This window comes from Lepidochelys kempii, chromosome 11, assembly GCF_965140265.1.
Source record: "Lepidochelys kempii isolate rLepKem1 chromosome 11, rLepKem1.hap2, whole genome shotgun sequence".
In the NCBI taxonomy this organism is placed as follows: domain Eukaryota; kingdom Metazoa; phylum Chordata; order Testudines; family Cheloniidae; genus Lepidochelys; species Lepidochelys kempii.
This window is the reverse complement of record NC_133266.1, coordinates 72,777,821-72,799,509: the sequence shown is the minus strand read 5'-3', so window position 1 is coordinate 72,799,509 and position 21,689 is coordinate 72,777,821. Positions and strand designations below refer to the sequence as shown.

Genomic DNA, 21,689 nt, shown 5'->3' with positions numbered 1-21,689 from the left:
GACACAAACTAGCTCCTCTGTTTGTCATCCTGGCCTGTACCCATCTGGCCAAACATCTGCTACACATACTCATGGTGTTTGTCTTACCTCTAGGTCGTTGTGATGTACAGCATAGGGCTGGGAGGGCATATTTCTACAGGCATCTGCTGAAAGTCTGGGACCATTAAACTGAGCTAATGGACAATAAACAGAATTCCTCCAGAATGCTTTCAAGTCAATCTTGCTGCAGGAACAATCATTGCATGAGTGTGTGAGAGACCTTTGGACCATCTCCTCACTGTCTTAAAAGTCATGGTCAACTTTCATTTAGCCAGGTTCCTTAGGAAGGCTCCCTTAAATCTTTGATTTATTGGCCATGTGAATGCATTTGCCATGAGCTTAACCTTCCTGCCTTTCTGAGTATATTAGGAAATTTGTCAGGGATGCAAATAAAAATATCTTAACAGGACAAAGATTCTCTCTCGCAACCCATATTTAATTCCCACATCCTGTATAGCAGAGATCCCTGGCTGCTAATGGAAAGCAAGAGTTTCCTAGAGCAGAAAGCAGATCTTGGCAACATCCAGTCCAAAGGGACAGAGAGAATATTTACACCACTGTTTCTATTGCCGAGCTCTGAGCTATGAAGCTTGAGCTGCAGCCAAAGTCAGGTGCGGTGAGATCACTGAGGTATTAAGAGCCCAGCAGCCAATTTCAGAGAGAAGGAACATCTTCCCCAAATGTGCTGGCAGAACACAATGCGCCTCTGGCAGAGCCTGGCAAAGCAGAGCCATCTTCTTATAAGATCCCTGACTGCTTGGTCTCCATAGAAAGTCTTCATCTCAGCCACAGGATCAGGCAAGAGCAGAACATTCTCTTCTAGGATGATGCAGGGAGGAAGTTCATCAAATGGCCTGCCTGGCTCAGCTTGCACAGGAGTTCCCACTGGCGCTCACTAGTTATGTCCTGAAAAGTTAACATACAAATGGACAGCAGGGATGGGCCTGGAAGCTGAGACAGGGCACCCAGCAGTTCTCATTGAGTTTGTTATTCTCATGCAGCCTGGGTTCATGCTTGCTAGAAGTCACCTTATGGCAGCTCTTCGATGTCTTATATGAAATCTCTCAATGTGATTCTAGTGGACCAGAGTCCACAAACCTGAAGCCACCCTGACTGCCATGACTTGGCTTTCCTGGGGGCCATCTCAGTAATGAGGCAAAGGACTGACTGGAACTGGATAGCCCCTTGGAATAAAAATTTTGGAAAGGAAAAGATGAACCAATAACAAATTACTCTAGGCAGGAAAGTTATCCCCTCTTCTGCCATCAGAAGCATGTGAATTGCCCACATAACTAGTGTGACGGGGTCAGTCCAGATGGCTACAGGAGAGTGCTCCTATTGGGTCCCAGGAAGAGGGAAGTACAAATATTTGCACTGTAAAAAACAAAAGTAGTAGTTTTCAATTCATCTAATACAAGTATGGTAGTGCAATCTCTTTATCATGAAAGTTGAACTTACAAATGTAGAATTATGTACAAAAACTAACTGCATTAAAAAATAAACCAATGTAAAACTTTAGAGCCTACAAGTATACTCAGTCCTATTTCTTGTTCAGCCAATTGCTCAGACAAACAAGTTTGCTTACATTTACAGGAGATAATGCTGCCCACTTCTTCTTAACAATATCACCTGAAAGTGAGAACAGGTGTTCACACGGCACTGTTGTAGCTGGCATCCCAAAATATTTACATGCCATTTGCTCTAAAGATTCATATGTCCCTTCATGCTTCAACCAACCAGGCAAAGTACTGACAAGCTTCAATAGGGCTTTATTTTCAAAGTGGAAACCTCTTTACCAAGCTGCTGCTGCACCCTCTGTAGCTCTCTCCCAGCCTCTCAACTCCTCCCCACTCCTTCATGTTTTCTGTCCTTTCAGACTCCCAAGAACCAGTGCTCCCAATTCTAACAATTACAAGCAACATCTAAACACCACATTCCCTCCTCGCTTAAGAAACTCTCCCAATTAAAATAAACATTATTGTTCTAACCACAGGAACAAATATGAAACAAGACACTATACCGTTGGCAGAAATATTACACTGAAAACACTGTAGATACTACATAACATAGTCTCTAGTCCAGACAGGTGGTCGTCTGGGTCTGACGGGTCATCTGTCAAGCCCCAGTTCCAGTGCAATGTCTTGTTGTGTTGGTACTACAGTGAAGTCATCCAATGCAGACTGGGTGTTGACATAATCTCCTCTTGGTGCATAGGCAGGTGCAAGATAAGAAGCATTCCATACCCACCCATGAGAAAGTTGATAGGTGTAAGGTCCCTTCTTCTCTATGATTTTAAGAGGAGCTGTGAATTTATGGTCCCCTTTGCATAAAATTCCAGGTTTTCGTATTCTAACAAAGGAACCACACTCAAACTTTGGTTTCTTAGCACCCTGCCACTTGTCTGTGAAAGCCTTAGACTTCGCTTGGTTTTATTCAACTGTTTTTCTCACATCATCCTCGGTTAGGGCAACAGGTCGTGCCTTCAACAATCCAGCAATGTTTAGTTTAGTATTCATCTGTTTCCCATGCAGTAACTCTGCGGGTGATCTTTGCATTGTGGCATGTCATGTAGCCCGGTATGCTTGCAAGAAATCAGTAGTGAAGGGTATCCAAAATCGCCCTTCCAGTTTAGCCGTTCGCAAACACTCTTTCAAACTTTGGTTAAACCGTTCGATTTCCCAATTGGCTTGAGGGTAATATAGGGATGACCTTCTGTGTAAAATGTTCCTCTGTGCTAGAAAAGTTTCAAACTCCAGGGAAGTAAATTGACTGCCATTATCTGAAATCAGTTCTTTGGGGTTACCGTCCCTGCTAAAAACCGAAAAGAGGAACTTAATTCCTGTTGCAAAAGAGATTTGCAATGTAAACGCTACCTCAAGCCATTTACTGAAATAGTCTATTAAAGTGATGGCATAATGGCAGTCAATTGGAGCAGTATCAAAGGGTCCTACAGTGTCAATCTCCACTCTTTCCCATGCAGACTCAGGAAGAAGAACAGGCTGTAATGGAGGGGTACATATCACTGCTGTCTTATCATGCATTTGGCAAGTGACACAGGATTTTATGAGTGCTTCAATTTGAGAGTCCATTCCTGGCCACCAATACATATCCCATAGTCGTTGTTTGGTTCAGACAATTCCTTGATGAGTATCGTGTGCCAGGTGTATGAGTTTTGATTATAATTCTTCTCACACAAGGAGCCGGTGTGTATCTCATAGCACACAGCCATCAAGCAAAGAAAGTTCATCCCAAACTCTAAAATAAAGCAGCAAAACTGGGTCAAGGTTTTTAGGGTGACTGGGCCATCTCTTTCTCAGAAATTCCCGTAGTTTTCGTTGAATTGGACACGCTGAACAAGCAGCTTGAAATTGTTCTTTTGTAACTGCAGTGAGAGTGCTTGTAATAAGCGCAACCACTACATCCTCATACTCTGGTGGACCATTTGGTGAAGGCAAAGGCAGGTGAGAAAGGCAATCAGCGACCACATTTCAGTTTCCAGGCTTATATTCCATTTCATAATTGAAAGAGAGTAGTCTTGCAGACCGAGCAATGTGGTATCCTGCTCTTCCCAGTCCTTCCATGGTGAGCAACATTGTCAAAGGGCTGTGGTCTGTGCACAACTTGAAGATGCAGCCCCACAGGTAAGTTCTCCATTTTTCAGTAGCCCAGACACAAGCAAGTGTTTCTTTTTTAACTGTAGAATATTTTCTCTCAGCATTACTTAGTGTCCTTGAAGCAAATGCAACAGTCCTCTCTGTGTTGTCCTCATGAAGTTGTGTGAGAACGGCCCCAAGTCCATAATCAGAAGCATCAGTAGCTACAATTGTGGGCAATGCAGGACTGAATAGTGCAAGTACTGGACTATGTACAATCCAGTCTTTCACCATTTCTGTCAAGGTTCCTTCCCCACTCTGAACTCTAGGGTACAGATGTTGGGACCTGCATGAAAGACCCCCTTAGCTTATTCGTACCAGCTTAGGTTAAAAACTTCCCCAAGGTACAAACTTTGCCTTGTCATTGAACAGTATGCCGCCACCACCAAGCAATTTAAACAAAGAACAGAAAAAAACCCCACTTGGAGATGTCTTCCCCCAAAATATCCCCCCAAGCCTTACACCCCCTTTCCTGGGGAAGGCTTGATAATAATATCCTCACCAATTGATACAGGTGAACACTGACCCAAACCCTTGGATCTTAAGAACAATGAAAAATCAATCAGGTTCTTAAAAGAAGAATTTTATTTAAAGAAAAGGTAAAAGAATCACCTCTGTAAAATCAAGATGGTAAATACTTTATAGGGAAATCAGATTCAAAACATAGAGAATCCCTCTAGGGAAAACCTTATGTTACAAAAAGACACAAAAACAGGAATACACATTCCCTCCAGCACAGTGAATTTTACAAGCCAAAAAACAAAAGGAAATCTAACACATTGTCTAGCTAGATTAAGCTTACTAACTTTACAGGAGTTGGAAGGCTTGCATCCTTGATCTGTTCCCCGCAAAGGTATCACACAGACAGACAAAAACTTTTTTCCCCCTCCAGATTTGAAAGTATCTTGTTCCCTCATTGGTCATTTTGGGTCAGGTGCCAGCGAGGTTACCATAGCTTCTTAACCCCTTACAAGTGAAAGGATTTTGCCTCTGGCCAGGAGGGCTTTTATAGCATGGTATACAGAAAGGTGGTTACCCATCCCTTTATATTTATGACAGTTTCGAAACTAGCTTGTGCATCTGTTGTCCACACTAAGGTTGAACTTCTCCATAGTAATTCCCGTAATAGTTCAATGACAGAAGCATAATTGGGAATAAGGTTTGCAGATCTGTTGGAGGAGGAGCATTTGAAATTGCCAGGATATGATCTGGATCAGGTTTTAGACCAGCCTGTGAAATTGTATGCCCCAGAAAGGAGAGTTCAGTTTGTCTAAATTTGCATTTGGATCGATTGAGCTGGAGGCCTGCTCTGCTGATGCAGTTTAGTACAGACTGCAGGTTATTTTCATGCTCCTCAGAAGTATTTCCAAACACGATAATATCATCCAGATAGCACTGAACTCCATGTTGATTCTTCAGAATCAATTACATCATTTTTGGAAGCAATTAGGGCAGATGCGAAAAGGTATGGAACACGTTTAAAACAAAATAGTCCCTCATGTGTAATAAATGCTGTGAAGTCTCTGCTATCTTCATGCAACATAACCTGGTGGTTGCACTCTACAAATCAAGAGTAGAAAACATCTTTGCTCCATGGAGTTCTGCAAATACTACTTCTATGTGAGGAAGAGGATGGCTGTCAATCACAATAGCTTTATTTGGCTCCTTTAAGTCCACATAAAGGTGAATGCCTCCACCCTTCTTCTGCATCACTGCTATAGGTGAAACCCATTCCAAGGAGTCAATCTCTTCAATAATGTCCTTTTGAACAAGTTTTCTAAGTTCCTCTGAAACAGCTTCCCTGACTGAAAATGGTAAGCGCCGTAACTTCTGTCGTACTGGCATCACATTATTCTGCATTTTAACTTTATGCAGAAACCCATAAGCACAGCTGAGTTTCTCCTCAACCTGGTGTTGTGTCCCAGCTGAAACTGGTGTGTGTACTGCAAGAGTGCTTTGCTGAGGAAGATCAATTCATCCATTAACTACCCTGAGATTTAAAGCAGTCACTAAATTTCTGCCAAGGATAGGAGTGCCTTTGTGGACAATGTAGAACTCTGCAGTTACACAGCAATCACCAAAAGTAACTATTACTGGCAGACAGCCATGTACTGGAATATGTTTTTTCAAATAGCACACCAAGTTAAGTTTGGGTTCAATAAGAGGTACATCTTTAAAATAATGCAGATAGATGGAATCAGGTAGTATAGATACTGCTGAGCCAGTGTCCAACATTAGCTGAATAGAGTGTAGTTTGCCTGAGGGTATGGCAAAAACATTTACAGTGCACTTTATCTGTTCTGGAATATGCGCAGTAGTGATTTTGTCCACGCTCAGCACAGTAACATCTGGTATTGTAACTGCATGCACCTGTTGATTGAACTGGCTGCTGTGACATACTTTAGCAAAATGTCCAATCTTTCTGCAATGATTGCACTGAGCTACTTTTGCCGGACATCCTGTGTAGCTTGCAAGGTGTTGTGGGGATCCACAGCGAAAACATGCTCTTACTGTATTTTGAATTTGCTGATTCGGTGGTTTTTCATTAGTTTTCCTCTTGTAATAATTTGTCTGCAGCAATAGTGAACTTTTCTGCAAAGGAGTCACAGCCTTGACTGTGCTTCCTATATCCATGCTCATTATTTTGGCTTCAGCTGTAGCTGACTCAATCTGAGTAGCAGTGGTTATTGCTTTTTCTAGTGTAAATTGTGATTCTAGAAGTAAGCGTTCTCTTACACGAAGCATGGTTTTTTCTCCATAAACTGGTCTCTAATCCTCTCATCTGCCAAATTCCCAAAGTCACAAATTACAATCAGACTCCTCAGGGAAGCAATATACTGCCTTATAATTTCCCCTGGTTTCTGCTCACATTGGCAAAATCTGTAGCAATTAGCTACTACATTCACTTTTGGCACAAAAAAATTATTTAATGCCATGAGTTCAGTCTCATATTTAGAGAATCTGCAAGGGGAAAAGTGTAAAATATATGCTGCCCTTCTGCTCCAAGGCAGTGGATTAGCAGAGCACGCTGTCTTACTTCAGAAATCTCTGTAGCACTGATTGCAAGCAGATAAGTCTCAAACATATGGATCCAGACAGTAAAAGCAATTGGAGGCTCACCTGGGCTTGCAGAAAGGGTGCAGGTGGGTTCAGAGGCAGAAGATCCATCCTCATCACCAAAATGTTGTATCAACCAGGCAAGGTACTAACAAGCTTCAACAGGACTTTATTTTCAAGTGGAAACCTCTTTACCAAGCTGCTGCAGGACCCTCTGTAGCTCTCTCCCAGCCTCTCAACTCCTCCCCCCTCCTTCCTATTTCTTGTCCTTTCAGACTCCCAACAGCCAGTGCTCCCAATTCTAATAATTACAAGCAACATCTAAACACCACACACCATTCCAGAGGACATGCGTCCATGCTGATGAGGGGTTCTGCTCAATAATAATCCAAAACAGTGCAGACCGACCTGTCATAAATATAAAGGGAAGGGTAAACCCCTTTGAAATCCCTCCTGGCCAGGGGAAAGCTCCTCTCACCTGTAAAGGGTTAAGAAGCTAAAGGTAACCTCGCTGGCACCTGACCAAAATGACCAATGAGGAGACAAGATACTTTCAAAAGCTGGGAGGAGGGAGAGAAACAAAGGGTCTGTGTCTGTCTGTAGTCGTCTTGGCCGGGGACAGAACAGGAATGGAGTCTTAGAACTTTTAGTAAGTAATCTAGCTAGGTATGTGTTAGATTATGATTTCTTTAAATGGCTGAGAAAAGAATTGTGCTGAATAGAATAACTATTTCTGTCTGTGTATCTTTTTTGTAACTTAAGGTTTTGCCTAGAGGGGTTCTCTATGTTTTTTTAATCTAATTACCCTGTAAGATATCTACCATCCTGATTTTACAGGGGGGATTTCTTTATTTCTATTTACTTCTATTTTTTATTAAAAGTCTTCTTGTAAAACACTGAATGCTTTTTCATTGTTCTCAGATCCAAGGGTTTGGGTCTGTGGTCACCTATGCAAATTGGTGAGGCTTTTTATCCAACATTTCCCAGGAAAGGGGGGGTGCAAGTGTTGGGAGGATTGTTCATTGTTCTTAAGATCCAAGGGTCTGGGTCTGTAGTCACCTAGGCAAATTGGTGAGGCTTTTTACCAAACCTTGTCCAGGAAGTGGGGTGCAAGGTTTTGGGAAGTATTTTGGGGGGAAGGACGCGTCCAAACAGCTCTTCCCCAGTAACCAGTATTAGTTTGGTGGTGGTAGCGGCCAGTCCAAGGATAACGGGGGTAATATTTTGTACCTTGGGGAAGTTTTGACCTAAGCTGGTAAAGATAAGCTTAGGAGGGTTTTCATGCAGGTCCCCACATCTGTACCCTAGAGTTCAGAGTGGGGGAGGAACCGTGACACGACCCATATTCATTTTCATCATCTGAGTCAGATGCCACCAGCAGAAGGTTGATTTTCTTTTTGGTGGTTCGGGTTCTGTAGTTTCCGCATTGGAGTGTTACTCTTTTAAGACTCCTGAAAGTAAGCTCCACACCTCATCCCCCTCAGATTTTGGAAGGCACTTCAGATTCTTAAATCTTGAGTCAAGTGCTGTAGCTATCTTTAGAAATCTCACATTGGTACCTTCTTTGCGTTTTGTCAGATCTGCAGGGAAAGTGTTCTTAAATCGAACATGTGCTTGGTCACCATCTGAGACTGCTATAACATGAACTATATGGCAGAATGCGGGTGAAACAGAGCAGGGGACATACAATTCTCCCCCAAGGAGTTCAGTCACAAATTTGATTAACGCTTATTTTTTTAACGAACATCATCAGCATGGAAGCATATCCTCTGGAATGGTGGATGAAGCATGAAGGGACATACGAATATTTAGCATATCTGGCACATAAAACTTTGCAATGCTTGTTCTCACTTTCAGATGACATTGTAAATAAGAAGCAGGCAGCATTATCTCCCATAAATGTAAAAAAACTTGTTTGTCTTAGCAAAGAAGTAGGATTGAATGGACTTGTAGGCGCTAAAGTTTTACATTGTTTTGTTTTTAAGTGCAGTTACGTAACAAAAAAAATCGACATTTGTAAGTTGCCCTTTCACGATAAAGAGACTGCACTACAGTACTTGTATGAGGTGAATTGAAGAATATTATTTATTTTGTTTATCATATTCACAGTGCAAATATTTGTAATAAAAATAATATAAAATGAGCACTGTACACTTTGTATTCTGTGTTGTAATTGAAATCAATATATTTGAAAATGTAGAAAATATTTAATACATTTCAATTGGTATTCTATTATTTAACAGTGCGATTTAATCACAATTAATTTTCTTAATCACGATTACATTTTTTGAGTTAATCGCATGAGTTAACTGCGATCAATAGACAGCCCTACTTTAAATCTTATTAAATTATGTAGAATCTGTTTGACCCACACAAGGTTGTGCTTAGGTGTCGTAAGGTTGGGCATCACTGCGCTAGAAGATTGCTGTCACAAGGTAACTGTCCCTTTCAGGGTATGGATCACAGCTCCACCAATGGAATAGTGAGCTCTCCTCTCCCCAGGGGTGGGAAATGATGTCATGTGACTGGTGGGTCATGTGATTCCAGAAGGGGAATATTGTTTTAAATAGTTTAGTCTGTGAAGAGTTACTGGGAGAGCCAGGAGACAAGTCAGGGTGGGGTGTTGTAGGGCCACCTCAGGGGGAGCTTTGGAGGCAGGGTCCTCACCACAGCTGCTCTGGTGCTGTGAGGCTGAGTCCATTAATGCTTGTCATGCATTTTGCGATCCAGACAGAAAGCCCTGAAGCATTTGTATTTCAGCAGGGACTCATTTCAGGGAAGTGTTGTGGCAAGGCCTCGAGACAGGATGCTGCTGACACAAGTTTGTGGCCACACTAGTTGCCCCACATGGAGCTGACACATTCCTTGGAATGGAAGCTCCACACTGGAACCAAGTTCTTTTGTCTGATTTTTCTTATCAGGCCTGACCCTGCCCTGTGTGATCCTCAGTCCAGTGGTCATGTAGTTATTCCCAGGGAGAATTATAGGATTTATGCAATATAAAGGCGGTGAAGTGAAGGTGTAGTTAAGAGTGGACTGTCCACTCAGTTCTTGCCTGGAGCAAGACTACTATGGGCACCTGCTGGAACATGCTCACTGGAACGAGCCTCTCACTTTTGAATTTGCAAGCACCTGAGTTACGCCGCAAAACCTGGACAGAGAGAGCATGTTGATTGGGGGAGGGGTTGTCTGCACAGAGGAGAGAGAAACTGCAGACATTGTCCATTTCTCTGTCTGAGCTCCCTCTTCAAAGACACTGAACAGTATGACACAGGCTCTTCCAAACACAGTTCTAGTATCTGTTCTTGTTGTTCAGTGCTACAATGCACTGGAATCTAAACAGTGTTGCTTTCTTGGTCTTATCTCTACAATTATTTGATTCCAAACTCTTCACTCCTCAACTGTCCTTAACAGATTGCACTGATGATGATACTGAGAGGTGGGAAATGATGTAAAGGCAAAGTCTGACAATTTAGCAAGTTCCCACAAGGTACAGTATATCACACAATACAATGTTTTATGTACTAAATATTTTCCCTCTTAAGTAGAAGGATTTAGAGAGCAAAATGTGATATGTTGAGATATTTAAGGCATTATAGGTTGTTGTTGTTTTTTTAAACGCACAGTTTTCAAATGTGGTCCCCAGAGAAAGCTGTAAATTGAATTCAAGCACCAGGTAAGTGACACCAGAAAGATTTTTGCTCCAGGTGATCAAAATATTGAGGGAGATACTCAGAACAGGGATTCATTGTGAAGGCAGATGAAGCTGCAGAACTGACATAGCTGGTCTGTGGGGGAGTCAGCACTCTAAGCATGAACACCTCTGCCAGCCATGGGATTTGCTTGCTATTGATGCAGATAGTTTCTCCTTAAGAAAGGGAGGGTGGGGAAAAGGTGGAAAGGAGCAGTAGCTCTAAGGTGTGTGTTACGGGTGCTGATCCCTGTACAGATGTGCACTTATTTATGCATAAGTACGCTGTTCAAAGTGGGGTTCTGGAATAGAATGATGATCCAAAGCCAGCTAAAGTCATTGGAAGTCTCTCTACTGACTTTAATGTGCTTTGGATCAAGCATGTCTTTCATAGATGCATGTCATAAAGATGACAGCCCACCAAGGGGTTTGTTCCATTACAGGATGTTCAAAATGTATTTGCAATGCATTTTTTCCTTTATTTTTCTGTTTCAGTTAGATCATAAGCACTTACACCGGTCTCTGGGTGCTTGTCCCAAACATGAATATATACAGAAATTACATACAAGGACTACATACAAAGAATGTTACTCTGGTTTCAAAATTAAGAATGTAAAAGATGGGGAAATGCCAGATTTATAGTTGCCCAGGTGTCCTTAATTCAGCTGCCAAACTCTGGAGTCTGGGTCCTGTGGAAAAAATATTGTACAAGGGGGCTGGATCAAGGCTGCATGGTTCGCAAAAGTTGAGGATGTTTTAAAAGTGCCAGAAAGTTGTTCTTTTTCTTTTGCTACCTTGCAACTTTTCCAAAGTTGGAGAAGGTTTGAAAAGTTAGAGAGGAAGAAGGAAAAAGTTGGAGGGACATTGCCTGGACATTATTAAGTTTATTGCACTCAGTGGCAAAAAGATGGAGAGAGGGAAAATTAAAAAAAATCATTTTTTCAAAATAATATTTTGTGAAATGTCTTGAAAACAAAAAAAATTCCTTTTGCACAAGCAGCCAAGGACTGTGCTTTCAGTTCAAGCAATGAAGAGAATAGGTCTCTAATACAGAGCGATCTGGACCACTTGGCCAACTGGGCACAAGCAAACAACATGTGTTTTAATACCGCTTTGTGTAAATGTATACAGCTAAGAAAAAAGAATGTAGGCCAAGAATAGGGGTCTCTATCCTGGGAAGCCATGACTCTGAAAAACATTTGGGTGGATAGTTGAACATGAGAGCCCAGTGCGATACTCTGGCCAAAAGGGCTAATGCAATCCTGGGGTGCATAAACAGAGGAATCTTGAGTAGGAGTAGAGAGGTTATTTTACCTCTGTATATGGCTGCTGGAACACTTGGTCCAGTTCTGGTGCGGAGAGGATTCAGAGAAGAGCCGCAAGGCTTAGAAAACCTGCCTTAGGGTGATAAATTCAAGGAGTTCAATCTATTTAGTTTAACAAAAAGAAGTTGAAGGGGTGACTCAATCACAGTCTATAACTAGCTCTGTGGGGAACAAATATTTGATAATGGGCTCTCCAACTTAGCAGAGAGGGGTCTAACATGATCCAAGGGCTGGAAGTTGAAGCAGGACAAATTCGAACTGGAATTAAGGTGTACATTTTTAACAGTGAGAGTAAGTAACTGCTGGAATAGCTTACCAAGAGTCGTGGTGGATTCTCCATCACTGACAATTGTTAAATCAAGACTGCTGGAGGAATGATGTTGGGGCAGGTCTGTGGCCTGTGCTATGCAGGTCAGACTAGCTGGTCACAGTGGTCCCTGTGGCTATGAAAAAGCATTCTTGCATCCAGTCCTAATACAGCGTTCAGCCAGGGGCATTATTTTCAGTTGGCTGGCTTGCCTTTTTTCCATCTCTCGCCTGGCACAAGTGTGTGTGTGGAGGGGGCTCAGCTGGCAACCAGCCCTTTCAGGGACTTTCAGTAGCAAGCGAAACACTCCAGTCTCCTCTCCTAGCCTCGTTGCGCTGGGACTTTGCTCTTGCCCCCGCAGCCCCAGCGCAACAAGGTTCCTGCTCCGACCTCGACCCGCCTGCGCCAACAGCAGCCAAGCCTGGAGGCTTCACTCAGCCCGAGCCGGAGCCGCCGCCTGCCTTGCCCGCCTTCATCCCTCCTCCTCCTCCTCTCCTGCTCAGCGGAGAGGGAGGCGCAGCCCGGCTCCCAGGAGATGCCCGGCGGCCGGCTCTCTCCTTGCTCCCATTGGCCTACTGGGGGTCGCCTAACGTGCTGCGGCGGCGGCTGGGTGCGCTAGCCGCTGGGAGCGCACTTGCAGGGGGCGACAGGCGGGGCCGCTTGGAGCAGCAGCATAAGCGCGGCTGGCTGGCGAGGGAGTTTTGCAGCCCGGCGGCAGCGACCGTGTCTGCGCCCTGCCCAGCGATGAGCAGCCCGAAAGTCCCGGCCCGGCCAGAAGCGGCTGCGGTGCCCCGGAGCTAGGGCTGCCTTGCCCCCTGGCCAGCGGCTCGGAGGTCAGCAGCAGCCGGCCGTGGAGAAGATGCGCCCCCGGCTGGCACGACCCCTGGGCGCCCTGGGCGCAGCGCGCTGAGCCAGGCGCAGCCGGCTGCTGCCCTGAGTGGCTTGGTGCGGGCGGGCCGGGGTCCCCCGGTTCTTCTGCGCTGAGCCGGCAGGCAGGCGGCTCCGAGGAGACAGGGACAATGTACGCGGGGCGCAAGAGGAGGAAGCCCGTGCAGAGGACGTAAGTAGGGAGCCGGAGGGGGAGGCTGGAACCTGCCTCGCTGGCTCGACCCCCTGGCAGGGAGCTCTCCCTTGGGGGCAGCAGCACAGGGCTGGCGGGGAGGTGGGTGTCTGGAGCTGGGGTGCACGTTCGGGGTGGGAGCGAGGTGGCATTGCTCTCCAGGCAGCACTCTGCCCCTTTAGCTCCCAAAACTTGACAGAGCATGTGTTGGGTTGGAGGGAGAATGAATCCAACCCGCCTGCCAAAGGACTCTGCCTCCCACCCCAGTGCCTGCCCCGGAGCTACCGGCGGTCTGCCTCCTGCGGACTTTCCCCCCATTGCAGCATTCACAAGCCGACTTCTCTCTCTTTTTTTCTTGAAACCCCTCGTTCATTTCATCGCTCCCTAGCTCCGCTGCTACGGATTTCCGCTGGGCAGCGGTTGAAACTAGATTTCTATGTGTATTTCCCAGCTGTGGATGTTCCTTGCCAAGGAGGAAAAGCCAGAGTTTGAGCCTGATGAGGCCCTGTGATGCAATGCCAGCACGGTGAAATTGCCTTGGTAAAATGGTGCCAATGAACTCCCTCCCCAACCTTAAAAAAGTCCTTTTCATGAGAACCTATGCAGGATATTTGTTGAAAACATAGGCACGATCTATGGTCTGCGTACATTTGCATGTTGTATGGTCTGCATACATATGGCTATTGCACCATATGTCACATCTTCCGTACAAGATAGGCTGGAGCTATCACCCACAGTTGGTCTGGAAGTTTTATATAAAGGTTTCAAAGACTTCACATGGGGCATGTTATGATAAAGAACTCTGTTTAAATTATCAGTAGCCTCCATTTGAAAAAGATACTAGTGAACAATAGTTGTCCTTTCAAGGGCTGACCTATTTTTAGTTGATAACCTTCCCAAAGATTAATGATGGAAAGGGTGGCTTTTTAAGTTGTCCCATTGACCAGATCGGATCCTGTGAACATGCCCTAAAAGAAGTTACCATGGCAGATATTTGGAATCAAAAGAGGTGCCTTAGTTATTTTATTGACTTTAAAAAAAAAACAAATGTTCTTTTTGTAACTGGAGCGTGTGGATTTCAGGTTATCCCTTGCCTTTTCTCGTGGTGAGACTCCGAATTATTTTATAATTGATAAAATAATGTGGTACATCTTCAGAAGGCTACAATGAACTTCAGGTTTGTGCTTTCTACCCACATGTGTACCATCCAAAACTATTTTCATTGTTTGCTTTTCCATGGTTAGGGAATAGGTACAAGAGACACAATTTACTAAAATGTCAGTGCAGTTAAAATAAAGGACTGGTTATCATGTAGTATGAGCTAATTATTAATTTAACCAGCACAAATGGTTTGTCTGTTGATTTGCAGCCATTCATTGGGACGAATGGCCAATTTTAACACTCAGTTAAAAAGTTTAGTTAAAGTGCTGGCTAGAAATCTTTAAAATATATTAAAAATATGAAGCCTTTTGGACCAGTATAAACTCTGAATGGCTGGAACTCCGTGTCCCAGGATTGCCCAGTCACATTCTCACACTTGCTCCCTTGCAGCCACGAGAGCAGGCTGAAATATGGAAGGGAAGAGGTTGAAACTCGTAAAGCTTCTAAAGTAGATTCAGAAGGCAAGCAAGAAGGGCGCCCGACCTCATGCATTGAGCAAGTGTCCTCTTGAACCTGGATTCATTTGTTTAAAATGAAATAGATAAATGTCCTTGGAAAAAGTCGCAAGGCCCTTTGCATGGGTAAATGAAAAGTAACCAACAGAGGCCATTGTTAGGGTTGGGCAGTTTGGTAGCCTGATGGCAGGAACAACTGAAATCAGAGGTGATGGGGGGAGGCATGCAGGATCACGTGCCCCCTTGTTGCTTGGCTTGTACTGAGCATGCTCACACAGACTGAGTGTGTGGATTTCAGGTTATCCCTTGCCTTTTCTCGTGGTGAGACTCCGAATTATTTTATAATTGATAAAATAATGTGGTACATCTTCAGAAGGCTACAATGAACTTCAGGTTTGTGCTTTCTACCCACATGTGTACATATGGCCCTTGCCCTCCCGCTGCCCTTCCCCCCCACTATTGGCAGGTCTTTGACTGGGATCATGAAGAACAACTGCAGCTCATTCTTGTTTTGATGCAAAGGGGTTAATTGTAAGTGCTTGGGGCAGGGACCATATGTTATTCATCTGGGGATCAGGGTGCACGGTGCTAGAAACATATGAATAGCAGGAATGAATAAGGGCTTGAAGTAAGAGTTCCCATTCTGTTAAGAAATCAAGAGTGGAGGTCGGCAGTCTGGCAGCCCTCGCAGGAATGCCAATTGTCATAGTCCCTTCTCACACCCTTGCTGTGTGCTGGAGAGTGCTGTGAACTCTGCAGGTGTGTTTGTGATGTGTCTTCCTTTGCTCCTCCCCCCGGCAGAGTGAAGCCGCCACCCCCAGAAGGTGTGAAGTTGAACCCCTCCAAGCGCCATAGGGATCGGCTGAACTCGGAGCTGGAGCGGCTGGCTAGCTTGTTGCCTTTCCCCGAAGAGGTCATCTCTACCCTGGATAAACTCTCCATCCTGCGCCTCAGTGTCAGCTACCTCAGGGCCAAGAACTTCTTCAACAGTAAGAGCAAACTGTGGGAGGGTGGGAGACTGGAGTGGGCCCTTTCCTATTAAATACACCATTTTCCCTTCAGCACTGCAACAGGACCAGCAAGGTACACACTGCAGGGAAATCTCACCCTTTGTGTTAACATGCTGGCAGAAGAAGATTGTTTCATTGCATAAGGGAATGGTTATTGTGAAAATCTGATTCCTGTATGTTGCCGGCACCTTTCACTCACCCCCACACCTGCAGACATTAAAACGGACTTTCACCACCAACACAATGTAATGTGGATCTGCCACTTCACACTCATATTAAGGGAAGCTACTGGGAAGGTAAAAAGCCCTCTGAAACTTCATGCTTATCTGGTGCTACATTTTCCTGCATTGGAAAGCAGAAGTCCCAGAAGACTGAGCATGTCCCTTCCATCAGATCTCTTATAACTGTTCTGTATTTAGCCTTTTATTTGAAATATGGCACATGGAATCTTGTCTAAAATCAGTTAGCTCCAGGATCAGATGTGTTTTAGCTTGATTGAATTTTGGCGAGAGAAGCACTCCCTGTTTCTGAGGACAGCATGGTAATTCCCTGGCAGTACAATGGCATCTCCTGCCGCAATAGTCTTCAAATTGGGCTTGTCCTCTTCTTACTTTTCAGTACTAATTTTTATCTCTTGAGCCGAAGAGCTCAGAGGAGCAGAATCTGTTCCCATTCAGAATACTATACTGGAACGAGAGGAATCAAATCTATTAGGAAGCCTAGATAGCAGACTAATAATACCAGATCTCAGTGCTCAGGATGCATCTAATTGAGCAGCGTTGTCATAGCTGTGTTGGCCACAGGATATAAGAGAGTCAAGGTGGGGGAAGTAATATCTTATTGACCAGCTTCTGTTGGTGGAAGGGACCCGTTTTCAAGCTTCGCAGAGTGCTTTTTCAGACCTGAAGAGCTCTGTGGAGCTCAAAAGCTTGTCCCTTCCACCAACAGAAGTTGGTCCAATAAAATATATTCCCTCCCCAACCTCGTCTCTAGTTTAGTAGTCAATTTATTGCCTGTTAAAGTCAGAGTTCCTGATCAAAATGAGTGTAGTTTTTGATGCATTTGTTTACTTAGGGTGTGTCTACACTGCAGCATAAGCCCATGTTTAAGGCCCGGGCTCAGGCATAACTCCCCTGGCGTCTACACTGCAATTGTGCTAACCCAAGGCTTGGACCCAGGATCCCAGTTAAGCTGGAACCCAGCATCTGAGCCCTATTGCTTTGCAGTGTAGATGCAGTCCCGCTTGACTCGGGTCCCGGGAGTCAGTTGAAAATATCCCACAATTCTATGGGACAGCTTCCTTAGTCCTCTCTATCCCAACAATCTGCGATCCACTCTTTTGAAAATGGAAGCCACCTTCCTTTGCTAAGAGCAGCAGCTCAGGGCAGCATTAACCCATTCTCTTCTGATCACCGATCTGCAAGCACAGATCTGTCAGAGAGCCTCCTGAGTTTGCAATGGAGAGCAAACCCATCAAGCCTTTTGCAAAGTGAGCTGCTTCCTGATAACGTGCAGGGCAGGCAGTAAAGTTTCCCCACAGTGCACCATCATCCTAGGGCTAGAGCAGCTATATTTTGAGGGGCACTAGGGACTCTGCAATATGGTTACTTGGCTCTGTGCATTATAGTGTGGGTGCCAGAGTCCTAGGTTCAAACATGGGTTAGAAAAGTCTTAGCATAGGGTTAAAATACAGTGTCGACACTCATACCCAGGGTTCCCTAACTCAAGTCCCACTAAACCTGGGATTACATTGCAGTGTAGACATACCTTTACACACACATTTGATACCACTGATGGCCAGAGGTGAAAGTAATTTAAAGGACTTACCGGTACTCCGGAGCCCTGAGCAGGGGGTGTGGCCTTGACCTGAAGATTTAAAGGCCCCAGGGCTCCAGCTGCAACTGGGAACCCGGGAGCCTTTAAATCACCCCCAGAGGCAGCTGGGAGCCCCGGGACTCAGGGGCGATTTACCACAGCGGAGCTCAGGCCCTTTAAATCACAGCTGGAGCCCTGCCGCCACTACCCCAGGGCTCCGACAGCAGGGCTCAGACGGCGCTTTAAAGGGCCCAGGGCTCTGGCCACTGCGGGGAACCCTGAGCCCTTTAAAGAGCCAGCCTGGGGAAGCCGGTCCGGCACAGTGTACTGGCTCTTGCCGGTACGCCGGACCAGACCAGCTTACTTTCACTTCTGCCGATAGCACTTAAACAGTTTCAGATTAAAGGTTTCAGGTTTTTTCCCTGTTATACTCTTTAAGTGACCAACTTAATCCTGGATACTGAACATAATTTAGCTGTCTCTGCATCGATTGTTTTAAATTAGCACTATGTTTTTGTAGCTTTTAAACTAAACTGCTTCAAGATAAGTTTCATGGCCAACAAAAGTGTAGCCTTAGTCATTCTTGTTTAAAATATCCTCAGTTGCTTTCATTTTATTTGGCACTGTTGGCCCATGCCGTTAAAATACACATAATAACTGATTCTCAGTGGCATAGAACATAGGTGTTTTATTAATGGAGACAAATAGAAATGCATACAGAATGTGTTTTATCTTTTCCTCACAGTATATTTTTGAGATACTATTTTATATTAAGATTTTTCATTGTTACGCCAATGAGAAAAAAATGAAGTGTGTGAGCTGTTCATTTGCCATGTTTTGACAGAAGCATTTTAATACCAAAGCACATGATTGTTTGGAATTGCAGGGCTCTTTAAAAATTGCATTGGTTTTGTTTGAGGGTTTGTGATGGGGTGGGTGTCCCCATCCAATGCAGGGTGAGTTCACCCTGACCCTCCAGCTGTCCTTTACCTTGAGGTGGTAAGACCAACGGACTGAAATTTATGGGGTAACCCTGGTTTGCAGGGCAGCCCAGCCTAACAGCCAGGTGTAAGTGTATTTGGGACCAGTTTGGTTTAGAGGCTGGGACCAGCTCCCTTCAGAACAGGGTCTGACTACATCCAGAGTCAATCAGAGCCACCATGGGTGTTCCATTTACATGCACGGGAAACCCGAGCTTCCCTGGGGCCTTCTTCTGGGCCCGTGGGCTAATTACCCATCCCTATCTGCCGTTATAATCTATATAGGGGCAATCCCTTCAGAAAATGCCTCTTGTCCACACTCATAACAACGGTCTCAGGTCCACTTTCACCATGCCAGTCCCTGCCCGGAGGACTTCACCCTGCCAGGGCAGGACTCAAGTAGCTATCAGCCTCTGTGTCAAGTCTGAGTGATTGGTGGGGGTTCTGGATGGGCGTCAGTATCCTCTGGGCTTGTTCCAGCCAGTTTATCTCGTACCACTGACACTTCAGGCTTTCAGTATCGTGGTTCCCCACTTCTGCTGCCAAGTAATCTTCCATCAGCCCTACAGCATCCATACGCGTTACAGACTGGTGTTGTCGCACCCATTCCTTGCCCCTGCAGGGATCTGGGTGAAGTGCAACAGGACTATGGTTTCTGCTACCTGGGCCCCAGACCACTTGTCAGGTTCCAACCACCGCCAGGCGATACCTCTGAGGCGTTGGCCCACTGCTCTTGGTCTGGCCCCAGAAGGATAACACTCTCGACAGAAACACTGTCACTATGTTTCATGTCTGATGCCAGTTTGGTTGGGATTGCTGCCTTCACCTTATCATCATCTAGTGCGTCCAAGTGGTCAAGATTGCGATAAACTGACGGGGCAGGCCCAGTGTGGGTGGCCCAGTGCCCTGGGAGCCAATGTGTGGTGGTGGGCACCCACTCAAAGTCACTAGGAACACTTCAGGGTCATCCCCAGGTCCCATCTTGGTAAGCTACAGCAGGAGTCCAGATGGCATGGAGCCAGGGTTGGATTCTGCTAGTATGGTGGTCGGAGTGCCCCCTGGCTGCAGTAAAGTCGCCATCTGCTGCACAAGACTCTCCTGCTGGGCTTGATGATGGGGGGCTAGTCTCCACATCATTTGTGGTTGTTGATTGGCAGCTGTACCTGTTGCTATTTGTGTGCTTTTTGTTGTTGGCTCTCCAAGAGCCATTTCAATACTTTCTTTGACTCCATCTCAAGGCCTAATATTCCCCAAGTGGAGAGGTACAAGTATCCATGGTGGAAATGGTGTCTTCCCTCTTCCTGGGCTTCTCAACACAGGCCTCTCAGCAGGCCCTCATCACTGCCTGCATTCTCCACCACGTGCAATGGGGTGGGTGTCCCCATCCAGAGCAGGGAGAGTTCCCTCCCATCCCTCCAGCTGTCCTTTACCTTGAGGTGGTAAGACCTAAGGACTAAAATCAACAGGGTAACCCTGGTTTGCAGGGCAGTGAGACTTAGTGGCTGGGGTCAATAAAGTACCCATGATTTACAGGGCAGTAGGGCCTAGTGTCTGGAGTCAATACAGTTACCTGGCTTCTCAGGGCAGTGGGGCCTAATGGCCAGAGCCAATAGGGGGAGGGATAGCTCAGTGGCCTGCTAAACCCAGGGTTGGGAGTTCAATCCTTGAGGGGGCCATTTAGGGATCTGGGGCAAAAATTGGGGATTGGTCCTGCTTTTGAGCAGGGGGTTACTAGATGACCTCCTGAGGTCCTTCCAACCTTGATATTCTATGATTCTATGAATAGAGTTACCCATGTACACAGGGCAGTTGGGCCTAATGGCCAGAGCCAGTAGAGTTACCCTGGTATGCAGGGAAACCCAGCCTAGCAGCCAGAGTCAAGGGGGTTCACCCTGAGTCACAGGGCAGTAAGGATTACTGGCGAGAGTTGGTAGGTTGCCATCTGGCGGAGCTAGGGTAGGGGGACCTGGGCTGACCCTGCTCCACCGGGTCCCAGTCCAGAGCCCTAACAGTGGCAGAGTGTTCCACCACTGAGTCATTGGGGCTCCAGCTGAAACACGCCAACTTATAGCCACAGGACTATAGCTAGTCCCCCCTGGGCCACTTCCTACCATATCTTTTGGAGCTACAGTTGAGGCATCGTCAAGGTCTCCAGGTTTTTCAGCGTGTGCATTTCCCGGTGACTCTGATCCCTTTCAGACGTCTGCATGCACCTGGGCGTTGGGCAGGGTCTCCATGGCTCTGGCTTCCACAATCAGGGGTTCCTGCTGCTCCCGGGCTGGAGCCAGCAAGGAGCGTCCTTCCTCCCCAGTGGTCAGCCCAGACTGAGCTAGGCTGCTCCCTTTTATACTAGTGCTGCATCTGGAACATGCATACTAGTGACATGGGAACATGACTTCGTCAGCCCACAATGAGGAGTTAACCCTTCCCCATCCAGTGTGGGGTGAGTTCATCCTGTCACAGGGTTCCAGAATATTGAAGTTTAGGTTTATGGGTGAGAGGCTATGTCTGTGGCAGACACCTTTGTGGACAAGTAAAGTGTTATCTAGCACAGATTAGATTTGATAGTTTCAAAGTGACTTATTTTTTTCTCTATCGTCAGATGAAAGGGAAGTACTCTTACCTGTTCTGCTTACAAAGAGTACTCGTTTGATATTGGTACAATCTAATTAAAGATATTTTAAAATATGTTAAAGAATTCATCTATCATGCCATTGTAATATAACATTCTTAGTTAATATATTCCATTCTTGTCCCTCAAACTCTGACTGCCAGATGCTGGGACTGGATAACAGGGGATGGATCACTTTATAATTGCCCTGTTTTGTTTTTTTCCCTCTGAAGCATGTAACACAGGCTACTGTCAGAAGACTAGATGGACCATAGGTCTGACCCAGTATGGCTGTTTTTATATTTAGAATTTGCTTAGACTTCTTCTATACAAACAGCATCAGTTTGAAAACGATACTCGTTTGACTTACTATAGAAACATTTGCAAGAAGTTTTATTTGAATTCCATTTAGTTTTTCTCTGTTAAAAAGCTGCTTTAAACATGATACAGTGCTTATAAGAATGGGAAGGCTGGTGAAATGGAAAGCTAATGTTATTAGAAAGCAGTTATTTTACTCTGCAGTGC

At 45.3% G+C, this 21,689-nt stretch overlaps 1 protein-coding gene across 2 annotated transcripts in view; it reads left to right on the top strand.

The window, feature by feature from the left end:
- The first annotated feature begins 12,743 nt into the window (after positions 1-12,743).
- Positions 12,744-21,689, top strand: part of LOC140895914 (aryl hydrocarbon receptor-like) — a 131,221-nt gene continuing 122,275 nt past the window's right edge. For both annotated transcript variants that reach the window (XM_073306818.1, XM_073306819.1), the window contains exons 1-2: positions 12,744-13,132; positions 15,550-15,737. In XM_073306818.1, the coding sequence (XP_073162919.1) occupies positions 13,092-13,132; positions 15,550-15,737 (229 nt within the window). In that variant the 5' untranslated portion in view covers positions 12,744-13,091. The remainder of the gene's footprint in view (positions 13,133-15,549; positions 15,738-21,689) is intronic.